Source organism: Pristis pectinata, chromosome 42, assembly GCF_009764475.1.
Source record: "Pristis pectinata isolate sPriPec2 chromosome 42, sPriPec2.1.pri, whole genome shotgun sequence".
Lineage (NCBI taxonomy): Eukaryota > Metazoa > Chordata > Chondrichthyes > Rhinopristiformes > Pristidae > Pristis > Pristis pectinata.
In genome coordinates this window covers 2857210-2867398 of record NC_067445.1, presented here as the reverse complement: position 1 = coordinate 2867398, position 10189 = coordinate 2857210, and the positions used below count along the sequence as shown (strand labels likewise).

Below are 10189 nucleotides of genomic sequence, written 5' to 3'. Positions count from 1 at the left end.
GGCCCGTTGGTTTCTTCACTGATTTGGAATCTAGCAGGCGGGACAATCTTTTCCGCCACAGCTTCTGCGAAAGTACAGCAACCGCAGAGATTTTAATTTCCTCTGTATTTTGTTTTGAACCAGAGGCACTTAGTATCAATAATTGTGATGATAAACCCACCCCTGACTGTTCACGAACGAATCTGATCACTGACGTGCCCTGAAGGCGCACAGCCTTCCTTACTGGTCTTCGCTATAAGTGACTCCAGTCCCACCAAGGCGCCTGATTCCTCACTACCACTCAGATTAGGTAGAACCACGAACGGAAAATACGAGCTGGACTCGACGAGAACGCCCGCCTGCCGTGAATTAATGAATATAATCGATTAGTTTCCCTTTTGGTATCAATATTCCTTCCTTCACTCCGCTGCAAATAATCCGCTAACACACTGTTCGATGCAGCTCCCTCCAGCAATTTGCAGAAAGCACGCAATCCATTCTGTATGTTTTGCTATTGCCTCAGCTGGAAGTCCTAATTGAGCAGCTGTCCTGCTCGTAATTGCTCAAAGTTATTTGAGTGCTTGACGATGCCTGGTTCTCAGATCCCCGATGCCACCAGCCCCCACAATAATTCGCGCGACCGGTCTAGCTGACACGAAGCAGATGGACGGGCGAATATTTTCACCGTTACTGACGACCTTTCAGTTTCTATTACAGCGAACTTGCTGACAATTATCATTCTCTCCCGAGGGAACTGCGGTCTTTCCAAATGTATCAGTGCCTACATGATGATCATGGCAGTGTCAGATTTATCGGTCATCATTATCAATGTCGTTCTCTATGAAATCTTAATTTACCGTCTGTCACACACATTCCTGCATCGCACGAACTTCCTTCTCGCCATTGTGTACCTGATGATCGTCAGCCTGGAACTGTCTCAGTGGTATACAGTCGCCTTCACCGTTGACCGATATGTTACCATGTGCTGTCAGAAGTTTAAAACAAAGTACTGCAGAGTGAAAACAGTGAGAATCCTTGCAGCAGTAATTCTGATCCTGCTTTCCTTGGAGCATATCCCCTACTTGTTTGTATTTCAACCTCTGCGAATAATTGGCAACACTTCTTGGGGTATTGAATTCAGACTGGAGGCATTTAATTCGCCAGCATATGTGGCGTTCACCCGACTGAAATCATTTCAAAGTTTATTCTGCGTCTTTGGTTTAATGTTTCTGTTTAATGGGCTGACCGTCAGGCATATCTTGGTCTCCAGCAAATCCCGAAGGGGATTTCAGAATCAAATGAATGAGAATCGTCGTGACAAAAAAATGGAGAGCAGAAGAAATTCCATAATATTACTGTTCAGTGTATCGGGCAGCTTCATGTTACTGTGGCTCCCGGCAATTGTGACCAATTTTATCGCCGGTCTAGCCATGTATTCTGACCGCGACTATACCTCTCCAGCATATATCGCTGCTCAAACAGGAGCTCTGCTCGCGCACCTGAGTTCCTGCACAAACACATACATTTATGCAGCCACCCAAACTAAATTCAGGGAGGAGCTGAAGACATTGCTAATGTCTCCTTGGACATTTGTTCTGGCATTGGCCAAGAAAAGGGCTCATTGGAACCAATCCTTCCTGTCCTAAGTGGAGTTCAGCTCCAGCTGGTGTTCCTGTTGCAACAGCCACCATTCTCTCCAGAATCCGGTCCGTTCTTGTGAAAGCGAGTTAAACCAAATTAATGGGATTAATACCCCCATGCCCGAGTAATTGACACAGTCACATTGGTGTACAGTAATGATAAGAATCAGGTTAATGTGAAAGGAAAATGATTTAAATGTGCAGAATAGACAGGCGTTTTGCCTTTAAGGCGGAGGTTTGAGCAGCGCCATGACGGAACACAGGCAGAAACACAAAAGTTATGAGCGTTATCCTGAGCGACCTGTGTTCCAGCTTGGCTCACTGTAAAACAACCGATACTGACAATCAATGCCACCCCGATACATATTTCCCAATATGTTCCTCGTTGTAAACTGAAACAACGAGGAATCTGGGCATTTTTCCTGCAATCTTGACGGCATAGCAAACTCCCAGGAACGGAGGCTGGAATGGAGACTATGAACAATAATTTTGCAATAATTAGTGGAAGCACGCAAATTCAGGAATAAAGTTATGTAGCCCCACTCCAGGTCCTGTGTTATTTTATCTTCCGTTGTCCTGTTGACTTTTTTATGTTGTCTTAGTTGGCCTTGGGTGGAAATTTCGCGGGAAGGTATCATTTTCCTCGGTACACCGAGGGCTTTGAATAATTGTGGTAGCAGAGACGCCCATGTGGTTTCCCCTGCCCAAGCACCATTCACTAAGTTCACAGCTGATTGTTAGCTTCAGCTCCAGCTTCCGCCCTTTGCACAGAACTCCGGACTGTTCTCTCGTCCAAACACCCACCCATTTCAACCTCAAATATGCACAACCACTGAGCACCAATGAGCCCCTGGGAAAAAGGAGCCGAGGACTAAAACGTGTTCCATTTCCCAAGGGGAAACGTCATCACAGCATCAACCCCGTCAGTCCCAGCACGAACTTACTTTGCGACCAGTTCGACATCTTCCCGGAACGTCAGGAAGTTTACACATATTCTGTCTAATCTTTCCACGCAGGACACCGTGCACACTCCAGTGTTCGATCCTGGGAACCATCCGTGGACAGCCTCGGAACGAGGAATACATCTCCCATTTTTTTGGAGACCAAAATTATCTGCAGTCCTCCAGGCGTGGTCTCCCCAAACCCTACTCATTTGCACCGAGTCATTTACTCCATCCCCGGCAATAGAAGCCAACCTTATAACATTGTGGTAGAAGTTGTCATTCAGCCTGCTGGTACGTTCTTTCAGGCTTCTGTATGTCTTCCTCCCGATGGGTGGGGGGAGAAGAGAGAATGTCCAGGTGGGTGTACTCTTTGATTATTCCGGCTGCTTTATCGAGGCAGAGAGAAGTGTAGATAGAGTCCATTGAGGGGAGGCTGGTTTCCTTGATGTGCTGAGCTGTGTCCACAAAGTCACTGCAGATACCTGGGGTCACGGGCACAGCAGTTGCCATACTAGGCCGCGGTACATCCGTGGTTCATCGACAAAACTGGTGAGGGTCAAAGGGGATATGTCAAATTTGACGAACCGTCCATCTGAGTTATCTCCGCGCTGATATTTCATGAATATAAAATATTTCACGCCATAACTTCAAGAAAGTAAGAGGGCAGGGGTGACTGTAGCGTCTGTTACTCAGGAAAATGTGCTAGGGAAGCTGAAAAACCTGAAGGCGGATAAGTCAGCTGGACTAGATGGGCTGTAAGCAGAGATCTTAAAGAGCAGTTGAATAGATTGTGGCGATATTAGTGGTGATCGTTAGAGGATTACTGCAGTCGGGGAGGGTCCCATTGAAGTGTGAATTCGCAAATGTTACACCGCTGTTTCTTTGGCTTATTATTGCTGTTTATTGGGAACCCTGTGTTTTTCTCTTTTTCTCTTCACAGTTTTTTTATTAATTCCACATAAAGAATACAGAGTACACGAGTCAGAAAAAAATGGAATAGTATTCAAAACATTGTCTTGAATCACACTTAAAATCACATACCTCATAATGGTAATCAAAAAATGATAATTAATCATTGACTAATAGTGATTAAATTGCAACAATCGTATTGTAAAAGAAAAGAATCTAAGCCAACTACCAAGACCAAAGCCGTTTCGTAAAGAAAGCCAACGAGAACCCCTTATCAAGTAATGACACTCGCCAACATCTGTACTTTAACCACCAAATGAAAGGTTTTGAAAATAGTTCAAAAAACGTCCCCACAATGTTTGAAATTCCAGGTTAGAATCAGGAATTGAACAACGGATCTTCTCTAAATTTAGGTGTGACATAACATCACGTAACCATTGAACATGAGTAGGCGGAGTAACTTCCTTCCATGGAAGGAACACAGTCCTCCTGGCTATAAGAGGAATAAAGGCCAATAGATGTGAAACAGAAGTTACAAACATATGCCTTTTCCTCCAATAATCCCAAATAATGCAGTCAAAGGATTAGGCTTAAAATTTGTTTTGAAAAGCACAGAAAAAGTTTGAAATACTTCTATCCAATATGTTTTAAGACTTGGACGTGTCCAAAAGATAAGGATTTGAGAAGGCTCTCCACTGTTGCATTCATCACAATAGGGAGATATATCCGGATAAAAACGAGATACCGTGTCTTTGGACAGGTGAGCTCCATGGAGCACTTTAAATTGAAGAAGGCAGTGACGCGCGCATAATCATGAAGTATTGACTAATTTTAAAAAATCATTCTAAGTTTCCTCAGAAATTTAAATCTGCAAATCTTGTTTCCAGGCATTTTAATTTTGTCTAAAGGAACCTCACTCATTCCTAAAAAACACGCCGTAAATATTAGATGTTGAACCATTATGTAAAGGTTTCAAATTAAAAGTTACATTTACTAAGTTCTTATCAGGACTGATAGGCAATTTATGTAACGGAGATCGGAGAATGTCTCGTATTTGTAAATATCGAAAAAATGTGTTTTCGGTAATCTATATTTATTGACAATTGTTCAAACAGAGAGAGATTTCCACCAACAAACAGAACATGAAAGTAAGTAATACCCCATCTATCCCACTCTTTAAAATCTAGATCAGTCATAGAAGGTTTAAAAAACAATTAGAAAAAATGGGACTAGAAAGAGAAAATCTCGAAAAGCCAACATATTTTCTAAATTGTAGCCAACTCCTCACAGTATGCTTAACTACCAGATTATCAGTTAGTTTATTTAATGATAGAGGATCCAAACGGGGAAATAATAGATTTTTCTAACAGAGTTAGCTTCTAAAGAAACCCATACTGGACAAGCCTCCTGGTTAATGTAATATAAACAGAACGTAAGATTTCGTAAATTGACTGCCCAGTAGTAAAAACAGGTAGTATGGAATATATAGAAAATAGAGGCTGTAACCTTTTTTATTCATAGTCTTCTCTGTGTTTAAGAAGTCTGTTGGTCTCCTTAAGATGGCCACTGGGTCTCCTTCTTCCCCAGCCCGAGCGCAGTAAATAATCATAGTGCAGGAAACATACAGCTCATTAAACAAATAGTTCGCCCATTCCTAGGGAGACAATTTTGATTTATTGTAGCTCATTAAACAGATGGTTAACCCATTCCTAGGGAGACACTGTTGATCTATTGTGTAGCTAATGGTTACTATCGTATTGCGACTAATGATTTTATAGCAGTTCTGAAGCTGATGGTTTTCATAACTGGTAAGCCTGGTGCCAGCGAGTCTCAGGACTCATAAGTAATAGGGGAACATTGTGATGTTTTGTAACTGTTAGCCTTGTAGCTAATAAGTCTTGTATTTTTTCATAACTGATAGTTCTGTAGCCTAGTACCAGTACTCCCAATTCTATAAAGAATTGAGGCACCCTGTGATTAAGTCAGGAAATGACTGTGGCGGAAGACAAATGGTTGTGAGTCAGGACACAACTGTGAAAGGAGGCAAATGGTGAAGGATGAAACTGTGAAGATAAGAGACACCATGATGGATTGTGATAATGTAATTAAGCTATGAAACAGGTATAAAAAAGGCCCGCGAGCTTTGCTCGGGGGCAGTCAGAGAGAGCAGTAGTCAGAGGGGTTTGGTAACTGGCGGAATGACTGTCACAGCCTTTGTTTGCAAATAAGCGTTTAACTTCTTGAATAATCTTCTGTGTCTCCTGGTTATTCTTAAATCTCGGTAAACCACAACAGTAGGGCCTGAAATGGGTATCTAAATTGAGGTAGAATATTAATTTTAATAGACCAATTGACGATATAGAGAGGGATGAAGAATTTGATAAAAAAAAACCTTTTCATATATTTCAGTTAAGTAAGATTTTTTTCTTTAAATAGGTCTTATTTTTAATTTTTAGTAACTGTTACACCCAAATAGACAAAATAATTTCTTACAATTTTAAATGAAGGTTCATATCCATTGACATCAGATTATTCAAAGGGTAAAGTTCATTCTTATGTAACTTCAGTTTCTATCCTGAAAACTCGCTAAAACAGGAGAGTAGAGAAAGCACAGGAGGTAACGAGGTCTCAGCATTAGAACTAAAAAGCAATAAATCGTCAGCATAAAGCGAAACTTTGTGGGTTATACCTATTCTAAATTTTTTCAGCGACATCTCTAGATTCTCGAAAATCAATAGCTAGGGGTTCTTAAGCCAGATCAAGGAGCAAAGGGCTAAGAGGGCATCTTTGTCTGGTTCCATGTTGAAGTTTAAAAGATTCAAAATTTTGTAAGTCATTAAGAACACAAGCAGAGGGGGAGAAAACAAGTAATTTAATCCATTAAACGAAATCGGGCCCAAAGTTAAATTTCTCTAAAGTTTTAAATAAGTAATTTCATTCAACCCCATCAAAAACCTTCTCAGCATCTAGAGATATCACACATTCCGAGATTTGCTTCGAGGTAGAATAGATTATATTCAGTAAACTACGGATATCAAAATGGGAAGAGCGATTTTTAATAAAACCAGTCTGATCATCAGATATAATTCGTGGTAAAATACATTCCAGTCTATGAGCCAAAACTTTAGATAATATGTTAATATGAACGTCAAGTGAAGAAAATGGTCTGTATTCCGTTGGGTTCTTATTTTTCTTAAGAATAAATGAAATGGAAGTGTCATAAGAAGATTGTGACAGCCTACCCGATTTAAAAGAGTCCGATAAATCAGAACACAAATAAGGTATAGGCAATGAGTAAAAGACCTTAAAAATTCTCCAGGAAATCCATCAGGACCCGGAGTCTTTCCAGAGTGCAACGAACGTGCAATCTCCGCGATTTCCTCGTAAGAAATAGGTTGGTCCAACTGTTTTCGGTTATCAGCAGAGAGTTTCGGAATGTTAACTTGGTGGAAAAAATGAATTACGTTATCGTCTTTGGGAGACTCAGAACTATAAAGTTTAGAATAAAATTTTCTGAAGGTATATAATTTATTTCTCAAAGATCAGTTGTCCTCTCACCATCAGCTTTGCAAATTTCTTTCATTTGCCGTCGAACAATAAATGTTTTTAATTGGTTAGCCAGTCATTTACCTGTTTTGTCTCCATGAATATAAAATTGACTTTTGTCTTTAAAAGTTGACTTTCAATTGGATATGTTAAAAGGAGATCTTATTTAGTTTAAAATTTAACACATCTTTTGTACAAAGCAGTGTCTGGATCCAAGGCATATTTTTGGTCAAGTAGATTCAACTGATTAGCCAATACAATTCTCTCTCTGTTCGCTTTTCTCTTAACACATGCCGCATGAGAGATGATTTGTCCTGTAATGAAGGCCTTAAAAGCATCCGCTATAATAAGACTGGAAGGCTATTCCAGCATATTCTGTTTTAAAAAAATTGTTTATCCAAAAACTTTTAAAAAGTTTTTATCAGAAACCAAAGTTAGATTAAAACGGCAAAATCTGTTTGTCTGAGGGATTTCAGGGAGATTTAAAGATAGAAACACAGGAGCATGATCTGAAAGAGCAATCTCTTGAGATTCACAGGATCGAACTGATGGAAACATTCAGCTATCAATAAAAAAGATAATCAATCCTGGAATACGTGTGGTGAACGTGAGAAAATAAAACGAATACTCCCTATCTACTGGATGTAAAAAAGGCCAAACATCAGTAACGCCAGATTTCGTTGAAATGAATGAATAAATAAACCCAACTTATTTAGAGCAGCTGGTTCAGAAGATGATCTATCTAATGTTGAATCTAGCCAACTATTAAAGTCTCCTCCTCAGATTCAAATCTGGCAAGGGTGCAAAAGATCGTTCAAAAATCCTGGATCGTCAATATTCGGGGCATAAATATTGGCAAATACCATTAATTTATCATCTAATCTTCCTGACACGATAACTAAACGTTCATTAGTATTAGATATTACCTTGCGGTGAACAAATGAAAAAGTATTGTCTATAAAAATTGAACACCTCCACCCCGGCAGATTTATCTCGGAAAGAGAAATGAAATTGCAAATTCTCCATCGCTTAAAAAAGCGTGAGTTATCACGATTACCTTTATGAGTTTCCCGTCAAAAATTATTGGGACTTCTAAGTTTTTTAATATAGGCAAAAATCTTACTTCGTTTCACAAGGTGATTTCACCCTTTCACGTTAAAACTAAGTAGATTAAACGTTTGATCCATTTTTAATATTAGTTAAGTGCAATTAAAAAGGATGGATAACAAACAGGCCATAATGGAATGTAAATTAAAACCAGACAACGAGCTTTCATATAAGGTAACCAAGCAACAGACTTGGTTAACAACCCCAAACAGATTCCAAAGAAAGAACCTATTCCCCTCCCATCACCCAAACACAGGAATCCGAACAATAGACAGCCTGCAGCGAAAGCTACAGATAACGTCCATCCAAAAAAAAAGGTCTGCCCAGTGTTACAGACTTGGTGAATGCCCCTTTAAGACATGTTAGTAGTGTGTGTGTGTGTGTGTGTGTGTGTGTGTGTGTGTGTGTGTGTGTGTGTGTGTGTGTGTGTGTGGCGTTCTTACGTCAACAGAAGATAAAGAACGTAATGACGTTGACGAATGGAGCAGTCGAAATCAGTCAAATTGAGTGAGAGAGAGAGAGAAAGAAAAGGGCGAGAGAAACCAGCCTGCCAGATTCTCTATCGATGGATGAGAAACAATAAGTGTGTCTGTCACTACAATCCACGTATGGAAATTAGGAGTAATCCGGTGAGTTCACTTTGTTGCTGACCTGTAGACGGAAACAGGTATTTGTGTGGACGACCACAAGTCGGATGCATTTCGGGGTGAGGAATTCACTACCGAGTAAACACTGAGGTGTCTTTTGGGTTCCATCGTGGAACATTTGGATTTCGTTATTTCTGTCTCTATGTTCTCTACATCTACGTCTTATCTTCAGACAACGGTGGTTGTTGAAGAAGCCTTTGCACATGTTTCACCTTATGGCTTGCTGAACTGAACTTTAAGAACCATTCCTGGACTTGGAGTTTGGGACTTTGCCACACACACACGAAGAGTTTAGTTTTTGGGGTTAATGTTCAAGGTTTAACATTTTTATTTCTAACAAACCAACAAATTTACTTTTATTTTTTTATTATAATAAGCAGTGATCAATAAAATAGTTTGTAACACTGAATCATGACTCAGTGTGTTTCTTTTGTTGCGATTTCGTAACAAAATTGGGGGCTCGTCCAGGATCGTTCCGCAGATTGATGAGATTCGTCCCGAATCCAATCCAAAGATTGACGAAGGAGGTCTGAGTTTCAACAAATTGGAATCTTAGTGGACGACTGATTGTGGACGGTCTGATAAATTCTTTTTAATTGGCTTGTGTGTGGGGAAACCAGCAACAATTGATACATTTTTGACAAAAACCACCCCGGGATCATTGCAGGGGATGAGGAAGCCTGATTTGGTGAAGATGGTTGCAGAGCTACATCTTGAGGCAAAAACTTGATTTATGAGAAAGGCAGATATTCAGAGACTGGTAGCTGGCCATTATGTGGAGAAGAAGGTGTTTGAGGAGGAGGTGTTAAAATAGTTTCCTGGCAGTGAACCAGCGATTTCTGAGTTACAGCTGAAGCCGGCAAAGGTAGAGGCCAAACGAAGGTAAGTATATTTAGAGGCAGAACTGGAACAGGAACTAATTACCTGAGCAGAGGCAGAGGAAAGGAATGCTCAGATGGAATTGAGGAGGATGGAGCTGGATAGGGAAGAGAAGGAAAAACAGCGGCAGCATGAGTTGAAAATGAAGCGAAAGAGTTTGGAATCTGATTCTGATGACTTTTTTTATTCAGCAGGGAGGTTCGATTTGTCCCTCCTTTTGAGGAAGATCAGGTTGATCTGCATTTCCAACATTTTGAAAAGGTTGCTGTGAGTTCAAACTGGCCAAAGGAAGGAGGGATCTTTTGAAACAGAGTGTAATTAAAGGGAAAGCTCAAAAAGGTTATTCTGCTTTGTCTGTTGAGGATGCAGCTGATTATACAAAGGTAAAACAAGCTGTGTTAAAGGCTTATGAATTGGTACCTGAAGCTTACAGACAAAAATTTAGAGACTTGAAGAAATCTGCAGATCAGACTTACATGGAATTTATCAATGGAAAGAGAATATGTTTTGAACGACGGTGCATGGCTAAAAATGTAGT

The 10189-nt window shown here is 40.2% G+C and overlaps 1 protein-coding gene across 1 annotated transcript; it reads left to right on the top strand.

The window, feature by feature from the left end:
- Positions 1-764: 764 nt before the first annotated feature.
- Positions 765-1625, top strand: LOC127566476 (vasopressin V2 receptor-like). Its single transcript, XM_052008907.1, has one exon. It carries the CDS (start codon positions 765-767, stop codon positions 1623-1625), a length of 861 nt encoding a protein of 286 aa, XP_051864867.1.
- The last annotated feature ends 8564 nt before the right edge of the window (positions 1626-10189 follow it).